General features: G+C 56.4%; 1 protein-coding gene across 2 annotated transcripts in view; it reads right to left on the reverse strand.

The window, feature by feature from the left end:
- Positions 1 to 1896: 1896 nt before the first annotated feature.
- Positions 1897 to 19588, reverse strand: part of CCND3 (cyclin D3) — a 39848-nt gene continuing 22156 nt past the window's right edge. Inside the window, exons 1-5 of one of the 2 annotated variants that reach the window (XM_032203449.1) lie at positions 13656 to 13853; positions 11797 to 12012; positions 5249 to 5408; positions 4627 to 4769; positions 1897 to 2222 (exon numbers count right to left, since the gene is read on the reverse strand). In XM_032203449.1, coding sequence (XP_032059340.1) covers positions 2061 to 2222; positions 4627 to 4769; positions 5249 to 5408; positions 11797 to 12012; positions 13656 to 13853 — 879 coding nt within the window. In that variant the 3' untranslated portion in view covers positions 1897 to 2060. Of the gene's footprint in view, positions 2223 to 4626; positions 4770 to 5248; positions 5409 to 11796; positions 12013 to 13655; positions 13854 to 19588 lie in introns of those variants that run through there. The other variant, XM_032203450.1, reaches the window with a different exon arrangement.

A 19588-nucleotide genomic window follows, 5' to 3' on the forward strand; every position in this document is an offset into this window, starting at 1 on the left:
CGGATGTGCAAAGCGTGGGGCAGGCACCGTGGCATCCACCTCCCTGCAGGGTTGGCACTGATGGTGCCCTACCTGCCCCTTTCCCTTTCATCCTGCTCAGGAAACGCAGGGCTGGAGGCTTTCGGGGCAGCCCCTGCGCTGGGGGATCCCCCCCCACCCCGAGCCCAATTTGGGGCAGAGGCACAGCTCGGCGAGGGGACAGGTGGCAAAGGGAAAACCCTGGACACGGTCACTCTGGTTTAAAATACTTTATTGGAACATCATAGGATCCTCTGATTTTCCCAGCAGCGGGACTCTCGCGTGCGAACACCAAACCAGTTTACTCTTAAATTAAAAACTCATTTATATATAAAAAAAATTTCTTCTCGTACAGACAGGCTCTGCGCGCCCCCCGCCCGCCCTGCTAGCAGGAGTCAGTGGCAGATGGCTCCTCGCGCCGATTTGGGCTGTGGGGGGGAAGAGCAGCAGCCCCATCTTTTTCCACCTGATAAGACTTTTGTTTCTAGCGGCACCATAAACGGAAGATTTCCACATCCTTCCCCACATCCCCCCCCAGGAGGACAGCAGCCACAGATCCACGTGGCCGGCGGTCACCGAGCAGCAGCATCCTGCCTCCCATCCCTGCAGAGTCTCTCTGGCTTCTCCTAGTTAATACAATTCTACACTGTAATAGTTCTCTTAGAAAAGCAGCATTATTTTTTTCTTTTTAAAACACTTTTTTTTTTTTATATATATATATATATAAAAACTAACAGACAGGATCAACAACAACAACGAAACAAAAATGCAATCACTTCTCAAATCAAGTGCGCAGCGAATGTTCCACCCTGTGAGGACACAACGCGGACCCCCGTGAATGTATCTGTTGAAAACGGCCCCCCCTGAACGGCACCCGAGATCCCTGCCTTGGAGGAGTGAAGATGCATTTCAGACTATAGCAGCACATTCATATGGATTTCGTAAAATCTAGTCTGACATCTGAGCTTCCTAAAAACCACCCAGCTTCCAAAGTGAGAGAGTCTCCCAGCGCTCAGGGAGCAAAGGAAGGGGACGAAGGGATAAAGGCACTTTAAGAAGGAGAGGAGACCAGCACCCAGGCCCCACAGCAAGGGACAGCAGGTCTTATTCCCTCCCCCTTTTTTTTTTTTTTTTGAGCAGTTAACAATAAATTAAGCAGCCTCGGTGGGGCAGCAGAAAGCCAAGGTGATTTGCCAAGGTCTGCGTTTGGGCAGCGCCGTCCCCGCTCCGCACGTCGCGCCCAAACCTCGCCCGAGGGGTCGCTCCCCGGGGACGAGGACTTGTGGTGTCCACGCGGAAAAGCAGCGCTTCCCCCAAAGCAAGCCCCAAACCCGCAAATCCCAAATCTAATGGCAACAAGAATCAAAGCCACACGCACATCACCAAGCAGAAGCAGCCACGCCAGCCCCCCAGGAGCCACAACTAACCCAGCACGAAGCGATCAGGACCCAGGGATCCACGAGCACCCTTCTCTCCTCCTGGATGCTTGCTCCTCACGAGCCCAGCGGGCCGGCAGTGCCCCGGCCTGGGGAAGGAGGTGGGGGGCTACCAACATTTTGGTCACGTAGGCCCGGGTACGAGGCTGGCTGTGCACCATCGATGGCCCACGCAGGGGCTGGAAGTCATCAGGGTCAACGTACCCGAGGAGAGAGCAGGCAGCAGCACCCGGGCTGGGAGGAACAGGAGCTAGGGAACGTTTTACAACTTCATTCTGGATCCTGCTCCCCGCCCCGGCTACTCCTGCTACCCCACCACCACGAGGAGGGTCGCTTCGCCCCTGCCTCCCGCAGAAGCCAGCGAGCGGAGTCCAAGCAGCGGTGAGCCCCGCCAGCCCCCGTGGCCATCGTCGGAGCCCCCAGATGCCTTCCTCCTGCCCTCGAGGAGGGGAGATGGGCGAGCGCGGAGCCCTCGGCGCGCAGCCAGCAAGCGGAGCAGATCCTCGGCGTGCTCTGGGTGGGGAGGAGGGATGCAGCCACATTTGGGTGTCCGGGGCCAGGTCCTGTTGTCACGGGGCTGGGCGGCTCTTGGGAAGGGGAGGCTGGTCACAGGTTGATGTCCGTGACGTCTGTGGGCGTGCTGGTGGGCTGGCTGGCCGGGTAGGCAGCAGTCTTGGCGGTGCTGTACTCCTGCTGGCTTTGGGAAGCTTGCTTCAGGCTCTCGGCTAAGGCTGCCTCGATCTGCTCCTGACAGGCTTTCAGGCAGTCCTGCGGGAGAGGGAATGGGAAGAGAGGCCTCAGTTCTCTGCTCTTCACAGGTGAGGGCCCTTAGGATAGCTCTGAGCAGCTGCTGGACCATCTCCCTGCCCCCTGGAGCATCCAAGCACACAGCAGCAGTTTTTTTCCTCCAGGTATCTCCAGCTTGGCTACGCTTTATGCCCTGCCCAGGAGAAGCCCCACGCTCTGTTGCCTTCTCCCCCCTCAACCACATTCTCATGGAGGAGACCCCGCTACCCTCGAGGGCCCCGCAGAGCTCCAGCGGAGCACACAGCAGCGATTTCAGCTCTCCCCCTCCATCGGTAACTGGAGGAGCAGAGCCCGACATCGCTGGGCTGGCCAGGACCCACCTGATGACCCAATTCCCAGGTCCATACACAGGAAAAGGTGCGCACGGAGACCTCGGAGACCCTCCTGGCCCCCCTAGGCCCTGCATGTGGGGTCTCTTGGAGCTCCCGCTGGGAGCCTCCTGACACGGGGTCAGCGGGGAGCAGCCCCATGCAGCCAGACCTGACAGCACCACAAGCTATCAATGCTATAGGATTGATGCTCCTATGTTATAGGAGTGATGCTGTGGCTACACAGCTTCTCCCAGGGCTCTCCCCATCCTGTTTCTCCCTCGGGAGCCTCCCCAGGGAGCCCAGTGCCGGGGACCCGCCAGCCCCACGAACAGGAAGGTGCAGGGGACGGCATATCGCTGCTCACAGCAAGGGCAAACCCCTTTCTTCTCCTCCAGAAGCTGTGACCAGCCGAGGAAACCCCTCTCCCTCGAAACCGGAGCGCTGTGACACCCCGAGGCACCCCCCCAGCTCCCGGGGCACGAGGTGACATTTCGCACCTCCAGGCCGGCGCCGAGCTGCCCGCCGCGGGGCCGCGCAGGCTGGCGGGATATTGTCACACATCGAAATCTCTTACCAGGAATCCACCGCCGGTTCTTAGAAACTGACAGAGGATGTGGCGAGCAAAAAATAGCAACGCCCACCTCCCCTTCCCCACTGCTGCTTCCAGTAAGCGCGGCCTCCGGCCCGCCCGCAGCCCGGCCGGCCCCCATCACGCTGTGTGGGGCAGGGGGGGATCAGGGGTCCCTGAGGGGTTTCACGGGAGCTGCCCCCACTTTATGGGTAGGGATGGAGGCTGAGGAGCATCTCAGGAGCCGCAGCTGGGCTCTCTGTAGGTAATTTTGGCAGATTTTTGTGGCTCAGCTGCGTGCAGCCCGGCTCCTTCACCTGCGAGCGAAGCCCAGGAGGCGGCTGGGCTCAGCCCGACCCCGTAGGGCAGCCGAATTGTGGGGCTGCTCCAGCTCGGGGGCACGTTGGGAAGCCAACGGGGCCTCATCCTGCTCTGCACGGGCAGCTCCGAGGCACAAGCGAAGCTCCAAAGCTGACAGGGAAACCGAGTCACAGCCCAGGGATGCTGCGAGGCCGGGAGCATCCCTGGGGAGCCCGGAGGTGCTGCAGCCACATCCCAGGAGCTGGGCAGGGGCTGCTGGAGGGCAGCAGAGCCATCCCCGGCCCTTTCGGCTCCCCTCGCTCCGTGGTGCTCTCCCTGCTTCCCACCTGTTCCCTGCAGCAGCCCTGCCCCGGAGCGGGTTTCAGCTCCTGCCCCATTCACCGCAGCAGCTTGCGAGCAGCTGGCTGCACTGATTGAGCCTTCAAAACAGGCTCCCGCAAACAAAAAAAAATTAAAAAAAAAAAATAAAAAATAAACCAAAACAAAACCACACCAAGAAAGCAAGACGTCCTCCTGCCCCGTCCGTTGTGCCCACACAAAGCCCGGCTGCAGCCTCCCGCCCTCTCCCAAGCCGCGGCGCTGCCGTCAGGGGACTGAAACCAACCCTGCCCGGCTGAAGAAAAGGATCAAAAGGGGCCCTGGCAGAATAAAGGCTCCCGATTGCTTTGCTGCAGCAGGAGCAACCTGGACACAGGGAGCCCAACGGGTGCCCCTTCCTCATCCAAATCACAGCAGAGGGGCAGGCGGGTGCCCCCCAGCACCCTCAACGCAGCATCCCAAAAGGCTCCGTGCCCCCAGCCCCCTTCTCACCCCGAGCTGGGCACCTGCAACCAGACACCGTGGAGGTGAGCAGATGCCGAGCCCGGCTTCTCTCCCCCTGCCCCATCCCACCCCGTCAACCCGATCCTGCCGACACCTGTCCGCACAGGGAACAGACGCTGCCCTTTGTGCCGCTCATCAAAGGCTCCCCAGCTCCGCACAGATGGCGTTGGGGGCCAGGAGCCGACCACAACCGTGGCCCTGACCAAGGGCACGGCGTTCGGAGATGCTCCCCAACCTCTCGGTGCTCTTCGAACCGCGGTCAGCAGCGCTACGGCCAGCTTATTTCCCCCTCCAGGAGGGAGCTGGAGAAATAGGAAGGGTTTCCACCCCGGCGAACACTCACCACCTCCGTGCCGGTGATGCTGGCCAGCAGCTCGGTGACGGCCTCGCCGCTGAAGTCGTTGACAGAGAGCGTCAGCCCGTGCACGGCCGCGCCGATGCTGCCCGTGGCGATCATGGAGGGCGGGTACATGACGAAAGTGTAGTCTGGAGGCAGGACGGGGACAAAAAGGAGCTGTTAGCAAGGCTGTGTGTGAGCTGTAGGTTCCTGGGAGGGTGATTTCCCCGGAAAACCAGCAGGGGCCAGGCAGGGGGGTGTCTCCAGGTGAGCAGGGAGAAATAGGATCAGAGCAATGGCAAACTGGTGGAGCATCGCAGCAGCGGGATTCCTGAAGCTATTTCTCTGGGCCTGTCTCACCAAAAGAGGTCCTGAAGATGACACTGATCTAAGGACTTCTAAGGGCTGATGGAGGCTCGTACTGAACCCTGCCTTCACCCCGGGCACGGTGCTAACAGCCCCCAGGACCATTACCCTGCTTCCTCAGGGACAGAAAACACATCACCGAGCAGCAAAGTGCTCCGATCCCAGTGCAGGTGGGCATCCAGCACCCCAGGGCACACAGCCAGACCCCTAGGACCACTGCCCACCCCCCCAGTGTATGACCCCAGCGGGAGCAGGCACCCACCTGTGGCACACAGGGCAATGAAGGTCTGCGCGTGTTTCTTCACCAGCTCCATCTTGTCCTTAGGAAGCGGGAGGTGGTGGAGGATGTGAGCCAGGAAATCGTTTGCTATCACCGAGACCAGGTCCCACTTTAGCTTCTCCAGGACTAGAACCTCCCAGTCCTGCGGAGAGACAGAGAGCACGGCACTCAGCGGGGTGTGGAGAAGCTCCCACCTGAACCACGGGCGGATAAATGGCCAGAGCTCAGGGAAGGGCAGTTAAACAGCACAACCCATCAGACGGGGAAGGGAAGAGGGAACAGCCCTGCTCTGCCACCATGGCACAATTCCAGCCCTGAGCTGTTGCAGAGCCTGGAGCAAAGATCAGAAGAGGAAGCGCCAAGTCTTGCTTTCTTCTTCTTCCCCAGGTGCAGTCGGATCAGCCTTCTGCTCTGCAGGCACTCCTCCGGGCGCTCCCGTGCTCTGCGAGGCTGCTGCAGCAGCACAAGCAATAAAAAGAGCAAGGGGCAGGAGGCACAGTGCTCCCCGCACCCCCTGAGCCTCCCGCAGCTCTGGGTGCCCGTCCCAGCACCAACAAGGACGCACGGAGCAGCCCAGGGTGAGCACGTGGCAGTCAGCGCCCAGCGGGTCACAGAAGCGTGGGACCAAAGCTCTCACCTGGCCAGGTGTAAACCAGGAGAGGCCCACGCCCAGAGCATTTGGGACCCCTACGTTCAGTTCCCCGCTCTGCCATCGCTTCTGTTCCAGCCTCAGTGGCTCTGTGAGCCACATCAATGCGGCTTAGCTGGGGCAGGAGCTGACCAAACTCACACAGAGGCCGTGCAAGTCCTGGGCTCGCTACGCTGGGCAGCTCTGAGGTTGTCTGGCCATGACCATGCCCCTGGCAGTAGTCTCAGGAGAAGCAGCAGCATCTCCCCAGATCATTTCCCTTCCCACCCGTGTAGGAATGCCTCTGGCAGCCCGCACCCACCCACCCTGAACCTCTCCGACAGCCCCAATTCCCCCACAAGACATGATGGAAGCCTCTGCATCCCATGCACTCGGCTTCCCACTTCTCTCTGCCCTCATCCTCTGGGTCAGCAGCAGACCTGGGTCTGGCAAAAAGGCTCCAGGGACACCAGAAAGGGTGCAGAAGATGCTCCCGTGTCCCTCCTCCCCGATTGCAGTGGGGAAGAACAGCCCTACAAGCCTGCAGGGGAAGGAAATGCTGCAGGAGCCAAGCATGGCTCTAGGTTTGGAAGGCCAGAGCTGAGCTGGGATTGGGATCAGGTGTCTCCATTTCAGGGTGAGTCCCACCCCGCACAGCCTCTATTCTTTCCCAAGCGCTCTAAGATTACGAGGTCAGCGCTGCCCACAGGAGCACCAGAACAGATGGATTTGAAGAAGTGAGATTTTTTTTTTTTTTTTCATAAAGGCCGATCTCCGCTTTCTTTTCTTTTTTTTTTTTAAACCCGCTCTTCCCCTTACACAACAACACCAGTTCTGGGTTGCTTAAATGAGCAGCGTTGCTCAACCTGCTCCGAGTCCCAAACGCGCCATTTGCCGCTTCGCAGCCCGTGCTTCTCCAACCAGAAAGCTGTGCCTCGCTGGAACACACTCACTGGTCTCCCATATGGATGGCCAGCCTGCCAGGCTTTCTGCATTTTTAAGCCAAATCCACGGCATAAAAGCAAGAAGCAACCTAGCGAGAAGCTCCAGAGCCTCAGGACCGCAGCACAAGGCTTTTAGGGTGCCTGGTTCAAGGAGAGGATGGAAGTAAAGGGGGAGAGACCAGGCTTAATTGAAGAAGATAGTGCTGGCCATGGGTTAAATCGCAGCCACACAGCCAGGTGACACCAGAAAAGAGCTGTGAGAGATGGAGCATCGCATTGTCCCTGCTGTCACTCAGCTGGAAGCCACCAAGGGCCAGCAGCCTCGCTAGGAAAGCCAACTGCTTCCCTGAGCATCAGCCCAGCCTCCTGGGGAGCTGGGACACCGGTGGCACCTCCAGGGGATCCTGCCACGAGGGCGAGAGCTGAGCAGCCCCATCCCGACCTCTGCACAAGGGGGGAGCACGGCCCCCGTGCAGACCCAGGGCTGAGGTCACCAAAAGGAGCCGGAGATCGCGGCGCACGGAGCCAGCCCCCAGTGGATGAGGGGAGCCCAGCACCCCCCAGACCCTTGTTCCTTCTCCTCCCAGAGCCGTATGCCAGCTCCTGGCAGGGGCACGTGGCATTCACACTGGTGTGGCAGAAGGCACAGCCCTGCTGGGACACATTTCATCTCCAGGAGCAGATTCAGGGTGCAGATCAGCAGCGAGAGCTCACCTGGGGGGGCACCGCGCTGGCTCCTGCCGCACTGGGGCTGCTCCAGCACACCATCTGCACAAAAGCAGCTCTCTAACAGCTAATAAAAAGGTTTTCCACCTTCTTGAAAACCTCGTTGGTACAAGGGGCCTGATCCCAAGGCTCAGCTGGCACTCAAGATGCTGGCCAAAGGCGACAGGAGCCGAGGATTGTCACCGGCTCATGGGATTTAGGTAGAGGAAGCCACTCTCCAGCCAAAACCCCCTGCTCCTTGCTCCTCTCCTGCTAGCCCCTGGGATTTCCCACTCGGAGCAGCACAGCAGAATCTCTGAATCACTTCATCTGTGGAAGAAGCAAAACAAAAGGCTGCAAGAGATAGGCAAGCAGCTTTGCGACGGCAGCGCCGCTCCGCACAGCAAACATCCTTTTCCTGGCATTTTGTTTTGCCCCTAATTGAATCAGCCTCTGCCTGGCTAATGAAAGAGAGGAAGAAAGTGGAAAAAGTTCCTTTGTTTCTCCGCTCCAACCTCCCCGTGGAAGGGCTGCAGGCTGCCAACGCTGCCCACCGAGCATCCCATCACCGGGACTGCGCCCAGCACCTTCCTGCAAGAGCTCCCCAGGCTCAGCCAGCGCCTGTGGGGCTGGGAAGTGCCACTGCAGGCTTTGCACCCTTTATCTCTCCTGGCTGCATCCCCCAAAAGAAAAAGAGAGAGAAGGAAGGAAAGCAGCCAGCATTGCCCATCACCTCCCCTGCTCTGACAAGATTTCGCAGTCCTGTTGCGGCGACACAGCCTCAAGCTCCTGGCTGCTGCCTCTGCACCCTCGTGGAGCAGGATCCAAGAAACAAGAAGAGTTTTCCTCGTTTGCAGCTCTGCAAACTCTGTTTGGGATGTGCCAGCCGTGCCACCTCTCCCGTTATGTAGTGAGAGCCACCCCACGGAGCAGGCTCTGCCCTCACCACCACCCACAGGCGCCTGCGAGGAGTCTGCGTAAACGCTGCTGGGCAGGGAGCAGAGCCCAGCTCCTTCTGTGCAGCAGCCCTGCCTGCAGGAGAAAAGAAGCTGATTTTGCCACTCGAGTTGAGAAGCTGCCATTTCTCATTATCACTGCCTCGGGGAGCCGCCAGCTCTGATGTGCTCGCGGGCTGACTCAAAAGGAGGGTGGAAAGAGCTGTCGCTGTTGGCCACCCACCCTCCCCAACAGCTACAGAAATGAGAAGCCACGAAAGTCCAGCTGCAGATAGGAAACGTGGGGCCAACGTTTGTTTCCATCCCCCGGAGCACACCTCAGGGCTGGATGTTGAAGGTAAAGGTGCCGAATTCAGGTGCAGGAGCTGTCGCATCCACCCCACCCGTGCGACAAGGAGGAGGCGAACCACGAGCCTGCGCCCTGGAAGGTCGATGCTTATCACGAGTGAGCAACCCTTCCTACTCAGCTGTGACCCCTTTCTCCTGTTTTCACTCCTCATCATCTGCTGTCACTGCTGCTTCCTTCATCGTCTGCCCGCTGGCTTGGCCCTGCCTGGGGTCTTTGCTAGGAAACACCTGAAATTGGAAGAATTGACCTCAGATCAAAGATCTCAGGGGGAAATCAACAGAGCAGGGGCAAACCAGGCAGATGCCCCCAAGCCAAGGATGAAGGTGACCCACAAGTGCTCTCCCTGACCCCCAAGCAGCTGAGTGCTCGCTTGCACAGGCCAGCAAAGTCTTTAAGAAATAAAAAAAAGCCAAGCAAGGTAGGTTAGATAACGCCCTCGACGGAAATCCAACTTCCTCCAAATGGACAAGTCCCTTGTTGCATCATTTCCTTCTCCCTAGAATAACTTCATCAAGATTTTTGCTTCAGATGTGTCCTTGCTAAACCGCTGAGCTGGTGCCAAGCATCCCTGCAAGAGAAGGAAGCAAACCTAGTGGGAAAGGGAGCCAGCTTCCTCCGAGGGCCCTGGGAGGACGGGAGGGAAGCCGAAATGGCACGGCTCCACGAGAGGAGGCCAGGATGCGCCATTGTCCGGACCCTGATGAAGAAGCTCCCCTTCCCCTCCCCACCCTCTTCCACCCCAAGATTGTGAAAGAGAGGCGACATCGCCACGATTAGCACAGAGGAGGAAAAGAGCAGCTCACCCTGGTTTTGTAATCAGGGCATTAACTCTTGGCAGGTCTCGGGGCAACGCCAAACCTCTCACGGAGCCGCAGCCCTTGCCTCAGCTCCGTCTTTACAGAGAGCAAAGGGAAACCCGAGCGGGTTCTGCTCCAGGCAAGGAGCATCTAGGCAAAAGCAAGCCTGGTGAAGCCCCTTTTGTCCATCCCAAGTGCATTTTGATGCTGGAGCACCCTGATCAGAGATCCAGGCTGGGTGTTCAGCTGCGCCGAGCGTCCCAGTGTTTTAGTGGGGGAAAGCACAAAAAAAGAGCTGCGGTACAGAGCCCTGCACAATCAGAAGGGAGCAGCAGGCAGCAGACGGGGTTTTACTCCTCCATCTCCACCCCAACACCGGCTGGAGGAGGGAAGATGAATATTGTGGCCCTGCTTAGCCACAGCTTCCTGCTGACAAACCTCTGGGGGAAGGAGAAAAGGCTCCAAGGGGGGAGGCAGCGCTGCAGCAGGGCGAAGGAAAACCTGCAGGCTGGTGCTTTCTGCGTGTCAGCACCTCCTCTGCCCACCTGTTCTCCGGAGGTTCTGCTAGAAACAAAGCTTAAATTTGACTGAAAGAAGCAAACCTTCACCAAGAAGAAATCAAAGAGGAAGGCACGTCTGGGATCCGTGGCAGCTGTGCACAAGGTGCCTACCAAGTCCAGCTCCTTGTGGCCCACGATCCGGGCTGCAGAAATGGCTAAAAGCTCTGTGCTGATGTCCCCTAACCTGCAGGGCTGGTGGCAGCAGGACTGCCCTCAAGGTCTGCATCGGAGAGGAAGACAGAGGTGAAGCACGCGAGCAAGTCGTTACCCCAGGGCCAGGAGGAACCCTTCTGTTCCAGGCTGGGATCAGCTTCACGTGATGAACCCAGTCCTGGGTACACTGATAGGTGAGAAGCTGCTCCCGAGGGTGAAATGTCACTGACAGCTGGACAAAACCTTTGCTCACAGTTTTTGGGGCAGCCCCAGCAGCAAGGTGCTACGGCACGACCACAGCTCAGCACCTAGAGAAGCAACCAGCACCTGCATCTCCTCTGCGTTCCCATCCCTCACCGTTACTCACATGTGCTTTTTCCACGAGGGCTGCGTATGGCAGCAGCCACCCACAAAAACCTACAGGGAGAGGCAGGGAGGTGAGGGGATTTTCCCCAACTTTCACCAGCACTTGGAAAAACCATGCTCAGAGCCGAGCTCCCGTTACCAGAACTGCCTTCATCTCACACCTGAAAGTTTCGTGGGCTCGCTCCCCACCCTGGGGACACGCTCAGAGCGTCTCACCCACCCCCAGCCCAGAAAAAAAAAACAAAACAGACATTTAATAAGGCGATGACTAACCCCGAGAAATTCTCATAGGCAAACCGTCTCCAGGGATGTTTGTCACTCGAGCCGAGGTGGCCGTTTCCTCCCGAGAGCTCAGAACCGACAGCACAGGAGGCCCCCGAGAAAAGGGGTTCTCCAGCGTCCTTCCCCTGCTGGCAACGCTGAGCTCAGAGGTTTGGATCTCTGCTTTGAGCAGCTTGTATCAGACAAGAAGCTCTGCCTTCAGAGCCCACGCAGCTGCCACCTAAGCGTCTGATGGGACAGGCAGAGCAGCCCTGCTTTAACTCGAAGCACGCTCCCAGCTTTTCCATCAGCCCTTCACCTGGCAGCATCGTCAGCCTGGAAGGCACAACCCAGGTCCACCCGTTTTGCTGGAAGCTCCCCACTTAATGCTTCCCCTCCTCCTGCTCTGCACTGTTCAGATGCCTTTTTTTTCCCCAGAGCTGCCACTCGAAAGCAAAGCAGCCCCAGGAGCAGGCTCAGCGTGGCAGCTCCGTGCTGCCAGCGAGCACTTCAGGCTCAGGGGACGCTCTCTGGAGCGTGGAGGTGACAGCGGAGGTGACAATCCTGCCCTGCACAGCAGGGAGCGAGGCTCTGCCACGATGGGAAGGGCTCCACCAACAGACCCAAATCCACCGTGGCAAGGGGGTGAGGAGGTTGGTTTGGGGAACAAGGAGGAAGGTGGAGAAACAGGGGGGAAAAAAAACAAGAGGAGGAGGAGCCCCAGGGGCAGGTACGGTGCCAAGCAGCAGCGTGCGGGAGATAAGGGCTGGGGAGGGGCTGGAGGGCTCTTTGAGATAGGGGGAGTGATTACCAGGAGCTGCTGAGGCGTGATGGAGTTGTCTGTGTAAATGCAGAGCTTCTCCACCGTCAGGGGCATGGTTTCTCGCAGCTTGGAAGCCAGCAGCATGCAGACCGCCCCCAGGAGCTGCAAGTGGTTTTTCCGCACGGGGACCGAGGACAGGTAGCGATCCACGTAGTTCATGGCCAAGGGGAAGACCTCCTCTTCGCATTTCTGCTCCTCGCACACCTGACAAAACCCGATCAAACGAAACAAAACAAAAAAAAAAAGAAAAAAAGGAAGTTTTAATCAGCACCGGCCTCTCCAGACCCTGCCTGCACCGCCGCAGCTTCAAAGCTTCTGGTGGTGGTGCTGCACGGTTATCTGCAGGGCTCTGACAGCTCCACGGGGCTAAGGAGTAAGTCAGCTACAGGTGTGAAGCCTACGGCTGCAGCGAGGTTACGCCAGCAACAAATGCTGCACGGCTCCATTCATCTTCCTGCGGAAAGCAGAAGAGCTCGAGCGCAGTTACAAAGAGCCCACAGAGACTTTAACACCCCGATTCTTTTATTTGCAACCCCTCCACCCCCTCCCTGCCTTTTCCACTGCTCTCAGGGATGCCCGCAGCCGGCTGCCCGTTTTCTGCTCTGGGAGGACTCAGGACCTCAGGGAAAAGCAGCAATTCCAGCAGCCTCCAGCTGGAGACCGACTGGTGCAGGATCCACAGCCACTCCTGGCAATTCCACCCTCAGCAGCCCAGGGGCAGGGGAAGGCTCGATGGCAGAGCCGTGCTTGGCTCCAGGAGTCTTCCTCCTTCCCCCCCAGCCACAGCCACGAGCAGAACCCCAGAGCTCCGAATTTGAGCCCTCCGCTGCAATCTTGCAGCAACCCCGTGCCAACCCCGAAGTGTCACCCACTTTTTGACCGTCCTCACAGCTCCGCAGCAACAGGCTCCAGAGCTGCATTTATCTAAGGAGCCTCCTCAGACAGAGGCTTGCAGCGACAAAACAATGCGAACAGGAAAAAGAAAAAAAAAAGAAAAAAAAAAGACTTTTTAAAAGCAAAGCGCTCTCTCATTTCTTTTGACAGAAGCAGGCAGCTTCTTGCAAGGGTGGCTGTGGTGGCGAGCGGGCAGGCTGGATCCCAACGTCACTTATGCCTTGCTGTTTCTTTCTCTGCTGAGACCGCTCGCTCTGACCATCCCATAAAGAGGCCCGTGAGGTCTCCCCCCTGAGCTGCATCCCGCAGAGAGCCTCGTTCATTTTAATTTAGGGAAGTAAATGGTTGCAATGTTATTTTCTCCCTTCAACGAGGCATTCTCAGCCCCATGCGGTGTGTGCAAGCCTCTGGGCTAGCAGGCTGCAGAGGGGGAGGATTTGGGGCCAGGATTTTGGGGAGCAGGGAATGAATGGGGCCCAAGAGCAGCATGGCAGGATACTACCGGGGGGGAATTGGGGGCACACGCTGGGATCTCGGGGGGGCTGCTCCTGCTGCATGGGGCCAGCGCTTCTCCCAGCTCAGCCACCACTCGCCCAGGCTCTGCCCCGCCGCAAACCGCCTTGCCCACCCGCCTCCCCCTTCCTCCCTCCGGGCACAGCCTCCTCCATGCCGGGGACCGCAGCTGCGGCTCGCACGGAGCCCGGAGCCTTCCCCGTGCCCCCGGCAGGCAGCAGGAGGGAGCCGGGCGGGTGCACGGGGGGCGGCCGCTGCCTTCCCCGTTTGCCGCCAGCTGCCTCCCGGGGCGCGCACGCTTTGCATGCACGGAGGGCGGGCGAGAAAAAAAAGCAAAAAAATAAAATAAAATAAAATAAAATTGGGTGTCCGGGCAAGGAGCTGGAGGAGGAGGAGAGGAGGAGGAGGAGGGTGAGGAGCGGGAGGATTTGCGGCCGTACCTCCAGCATCCAAAACGCCAGCATTTTCCGCATGTACGGCTTGATCTCCTGCTGCACGCACTGGAAGTAGGAGACGCGGGGGCTGTAGCGCTCCTCCTGGCTCAGCAGGTTCTGCAGCACCCGCCGGTCCCCCAGCAGCTGCGGGTCCCGCCCGGCTCGGGGGGCTCGGGGCACGGCTTCCACACACAGCAGCTCCATGGGCGCTGGGCGGGCAGCGCCGGCTCCGCTGCGGCGGCCGCGGGACGCGGGTGGCGCGCCGGGAGGCGGGGCCTCGGCGGGCGAAGAGGCGGGGCCGGAGGGCTCTCGGCCAATCGGAAGCGCCGCTGCCGGCGCGGCGCGCCGAAACCCGCCGGTGGGCACGCCCCCAAAGGGGCGGGGCTTGCGGCGCGCCGGCGGGCTGGCAGCACGTGGGGCGGCCGCGGGAGCCGCTGCCATGTTGGGGGGAGGCCGGCAGCGGGAGCGCCCGGTCCTGGGGGTGGTTGGGGGCTGGGAGCCGTGGGAGGAGGGGGGGGGGGGTTGTTGGAGGGGTCGGGGTCCCGCGGGGATGCAGGGGGCACGCCGAGCTGCCCCCGCGGCCGGGCAGGCTGCAAAGGAGCAGTCCCGGAGCCCCCCCGGGAATGCTCGTCAAGCCCAGCTCTGCAATTCCTACAGTGCACTTTGAGCATTCAGTCCTAGTCCTTCTTTTTCCCTCCCTTTTCATTATTTCCCTTCCTTTTTTTTTTTTTTTCCCTTTTCGTTTTTTCCCTCCCTTTTTGTTTATTCCCTCCCTTTTTGTTTATTCCCTCTCTTTTTGTTTATTCCCTCCCTTTTTGTTTTTCCCTCCCTTCTTGTTTATTCCCTCCCTTTTTGTTTTTTTCCCTCCATTTTTGTGGCCAGAGCCCTTCAAAGCTACAAATATAATCAGCTGTGTGCATACTCGGGGCCAGCCCGCGCTCAGCATGCTGTCTTCCAAAAGTTATCCCCATATTACCACTGGTGCAGCTCCATGGCAGATAGCAACCCCAGTGTCTGCAGAGATAAGGGCTTGTCAGGCTTTGCTGGTTTTTTGTTCTGTTTTCAGAACAATTCACAATGCTTTGGAAATACCTTTGCAAATTGTACCCCGAGCAGATAGTTCAGGAATTTTCAGGGAAACAAAAGCCTTCCAAGCAAGTTTGCACCGTGCCTCCTGCAGCCTAGGGTTTGCTCTGCAGTGGTACCTCGCTCTGCTTGCAGTTGACCCAGCAGTAATTGCTTTGTGGCATGGGAAGCTGAAGGCAACGGGATACAATTTTGGCCACATCACTCCCTAATGTTTGTCACTGTCTACAAAAACTGAGATGTCTCGACTTCGCCGCTGCCAATTGGAAGTGCCAGGAAACTGCCTATAAAATGTACAACAGATTCTGTAGCTGGAATACCAAGGGAACGGACTGCCTTTGAGCTTGAAAATTAAAAGCTCCTCACTGAGTTGAGAGAATTCAGCTCAGGAGGTCCATTTCTATGAAACTTTCCCATACTGGCTGTGAAGGGAACATGCCCGAAGGGGATGGCCTGCTCGTATAACCCTTTTCACGACCGGGATGGTGCTGCAATGTGTCATTGCTGCCACAGTTGCAACCAAATGATTAATTACAATCACAAACGTTGGAGGTGGGAAGCACATTCCTGAGCACCAGTGTATCTCACTCTGCTAGACCGCTTTATTCCCTGCCGTTGCTGACTGCCCTTCCTTCTGGAACGAAGCACCTCGGTGGTACACACTCCTGCAACACACCTCAGGGCCGTATAATTCAATTTTACATTGCAGCACTGCTGGGCTGAAGGCATTCTGGCTGTACCGAGGAATGACAGATGGAAGAGGAGGGAAATAAGCCCAAATTCAACCCACAGCAGTAATCTGTATCTGTGATCCTGGGAAGATAGCTGCTTGTGCTCAGGAAGGAACAGAGCAATGGAATTCATAGAAATTAAGGATTTGGGGCTGTGGTGTCGTATAAAGAGAGCTCAGCTGGAACATCTCTGGCCAGTTCAGCTGGAGTTATTCCTTAGCATATACACTTGCATGCATTTTTAGGATAAGGAACAAAGAACTAAAGGGCTTAGCAGCAGAGTGATCTGCCACAATAGCTACTCCCCCCAGCGAGTCACTTCTGTGTGCCATTTTGACACATTTAGTACTTTTTTTTTGTACTTTCAGTCATCTAAAAAGAGTCTCTTAATGAAGAACAAACAGACGAAGTTAATAAGTGTAAGTAAAACAAGACTCTGCTCTCTCTGCTCAGGATTTTATTATTTTTTTTAACGTTGGAAATGAGAAACATCTTTTTGATCAGAGGTTTAGAGGTTGCCAGTGCTCCTCATGACAGTGAACACAGAGATCCCGTGCATAACACACGCAATACATTTCACACGCTGGAATCCCATTTCTGCACTTGGACAGATGGCTTTCATTTTCTGCAAGGTATCCGATACATTGCAAGCCCTTAATGATGCTATCAGCGTTGATCTGTTGCAATGCAAGCCCTCAGAATACCACATAGCACGGCGAGATGGAACTGGAGGGAAGAAAGGAAGAGCAGGGAGACTCAGATCGATCCCATCCCTGCCTTAAAATGGGAACGAGGAATTTTTGTAGGTGCGATGAGATTCCCGAATCCCTCTCCCAGCTAAATTTCTTTTACCTTACAAATAAATCTCCTAGCGGTGTGGGCAAGAAATATTTCAAGAATCTACGGGAGAGATTTCTGTGGACCAGTCAGCTGGTTTTAATCCGGGACGACCCCCCTGCTCCACTCCCCCCCTCTTGCGCTGTGAGCAGCATCCCCCAGTTGTGCAGGGGAAGAGAAGGGCCCCACGTCCCACATTTTTAGTAAAAATAGACAGCAGCTATTTTCTTTAGTCAGGCAAAGGGAAACCACAGCATTGGGTTCTTGGTCCTTCTGGTTTCTGGGCTGTGCCTTTTGAAATTGAAAGTTTCGGGCCCTTTCCCAGACTTCATGGTCTTTCTCCTGGTTCCCAGCGTCTGCGGGGCGGTTCTGACGCAGCCCCTAAGGCTGGAGCCGGGCTCGGTGGCAACCGTGGGCCATCGGACACGGAGGGGGAGAACGAAGCCCGTTGCATAAGCAAGTGTTCCTTCCAGATGATGACTTGGCAAAACTGATGCCTCCGCGAGCCACATTATCAGGCTAGAAAGGCAAATTACAGGCTGCAGGCGTCCTAAAAAGCCTATTGTGTGGGTGTGCGGAGGGAAAAGAGAAAATTCCAGGAAAACCAAATTTTGGTCACTGTTGTCCATAGATAGTCAGCTTCCTGGCTTTGGCAAGAGAGCCCAGCAATATGAAGAAAAGGAAATTCCTTCAGAGTAAAAATTAAAAAACTGATGGCCTCCAGACTTCCAGGATCTCGAACCAGCAATGTTATTCTTCGCTGAATCATAAAGGAGGCTCATTTTTCTGGTATGCTGGTGATGAACGAAGAAGGCTGACCAGCAGCTGGGGCTGTGAAAGGAGCGATGAGGATGGAAGCCCGATTCCAAGGGGCAGCCGGTGCCACAACGTGGCCTCAGATCAAGGCTAAAGCATTTTTTTGGGGGATGGAAATTCAAATGGCCATTTCTGAAAGCTCTTCCCTGCAGAAAGCCTTCAGCTACCTGACTCTGCATCAGCAGCGGGCCCGGCCCCCCGGGCTGTCCATGCACACGATATTTCTTTTCCCCACTGCTTTCTGCCTCGTGTTTCCCAGCTGCCTCCTTCGATTTTGAGCTACCAGGAGCTGTGCCACCTTCATCCTCAGGCACACCGCAACTACGGTGTCCTCGGGGACATCAAACTGAAACTGCTTAACATACCGAAGGGCTTGAAAACCAAATCCAACGAGCAAATAACTATATCATTTGCTATAGGAAATCCCCCGAATAAAATGAAAAGCAGGTACCATTTTGTATGTGTAAGAGGAAGAGCGAAGACAGCGTTTCACTTTTTCTGGTTAGAGGCTTTCAAAGCACTTCAAACACCCTCATCTGTGATATTTCCCACCCAGATTTCCCTAAAGCAGAGAGATATTGCAAGCATTCCCAGGAAAGAACAAGGGCTAGCAACACGAGGGCTAGCAAATCGCGCCGTGACGGTTTGGCGTCACAGTCCCTGCTGCTTCAGCAGGAGCCAGCCCAGCCTACAGCCCATCATTGGTGCTTGATAACTGCTGATAAAATGGACCGGGAGCAGCGGGACAGGCTGCGGGGTGCCCAGCTCCACCTGCAGACACGGCAGCGGGGTCAGAGCGCGGCAGGGACGCGGCACGTCGGCTGCTGCCCTGGTGCAGACGGCTGGGAGCCCGCAGGCACCGGGACCGAGGCATCTTCCCAGCTCCTTCAGCTGTTCCCTGGCTCAGGGGCAGGGGAGTGGAGGATTTCCTGGTCTCGGTCCCGTGCTCAAACACAAGACAACCGTCTCCCCCCGTAGCTGGCTCTCTCTCCTTTCTCGTATCTCATTCATTCTTAACTTCAGAGCAATGCTTTCACTGAATCGAAGGGAAGCGTGCTCGACTACGAGCTTAACGTTGCAGGATTTGGCCCGCGGGACGTGTTTCCTAATATCTTTCCCATTACTGGCAACCACAGCATTCCCTTTCCTCTGACTTGGTCAGGCTTTTGAGTACAGCTAATTAGCTCGGAGTGATATCATCTGAACACTGAATCTCGGCGGCGCTTCGATGCATCATCCAGTTACGATGCACACCAGCCTTCCGAAGAAAGCCTGATGCTTCTAAGGTCAAAACACAACTTTCTGTCAACTTAAACCCCCTTTTTAGAGTGGCCGTTGCTACAGCTTGGACCAAATCTCTATTTAAACAGAAATAAACTGTGCTCGTGGGTACTGTTTGGGTTTATGCCGTGTCCATCGCTTCTATACCTGCGCCTGCCTGTTGCTGGGATCCGTCTCAATTTCATGACATTATTTTCTTAACCAAGACCATTAAAAGTGAGAAGCAGTTGGACCCGAACCCCTTTGCTTAAGTGGCTTCCAGAACAGGACAAAAAAGGGACTGGAAGGAGTCGCAAACAGATGAAGAGACGTGTTTATACCCAAGCACTCCACAAGCGTCCACTACATCTTTTGGCAACTCATTTAGGAGAGCATTTCCAGAAGTGGCTTCGGAGCATCTCCCTTTGTGAGCAGCTGGGCTAGATTTTTCACCTGACTTTTTATGAAAAGCATCAGAACGGGTTGGTCTTCATCTGTCACTGCAGCAGCTGTTTTCTGCCTTAGTTCCCTTTTCCTAACGAAATCTAAAATTAAGTCGCATTTTCATTGACTCAAACTCGTACCATAGTAAGCCATCCCCAGGTGAATGTTTAGTTTTGCTCCCAAATCAGGCATTTCAGAAACCAGCCAAACTCAGCTGGTAAAGATAGAAAGAAAGAGCGTAGAAAAAAAAAAAAAAAAAAAAAAAGCAAAGCTGAAACCAATCAATTTCAGAAAGCAAGCTGGGCTTGGAAAGCCCCCAGTTGTGATATATTTAGTTCATTTCAGGGGATTATCTGTGGTAGCCAATTATGCAAATTGTTAAAAAATACTACCCCGAAATTTTACATATAAAATAGATCTTTTTTACAACACCCTTCCTTTGTCCATCCTTCCTGCCCTTTCCTGCCCTGCCCTGATCTTGTTGTCGGTGCCTCGCGTGCCCCGTTCGGCAGATTAGATGCGTTTGGGTTTTTCTAAGAATTTTTGGTTGCATGATATTTTTCATTTGATGTGGCAAGCCCGGTGCCTAGCACCTCTTTGCCAACGCAAACTGCCAGGCAGAAGCAGAGGCAGCTCAAAGCTTCTCAGCGCTGCGGGCAGAAGGGGAATTTGCCCCAGCAAAGAGAGGGGGCTGTGCTGGAAAAAGGGGCAGTCCTGGATGGTGGAGGGATGAGGAGCGGGGACTGGTGCAACTGGAGCAGAGCA

This window comes from Aythya fuligula, chromosome 25 (assembly GCF_009819795.1).
Source record: "Aythya fuligula isolate bAytFul2 chromosome 25, bAytFul2.pri, whole genome shotgun sequence".
Classification (NCBI taxonomy): Eukaryota; Metazoa; Chordata; class Aves; order Anseriformes; family Anatidae; genus Aythya; species Aythya fuligula.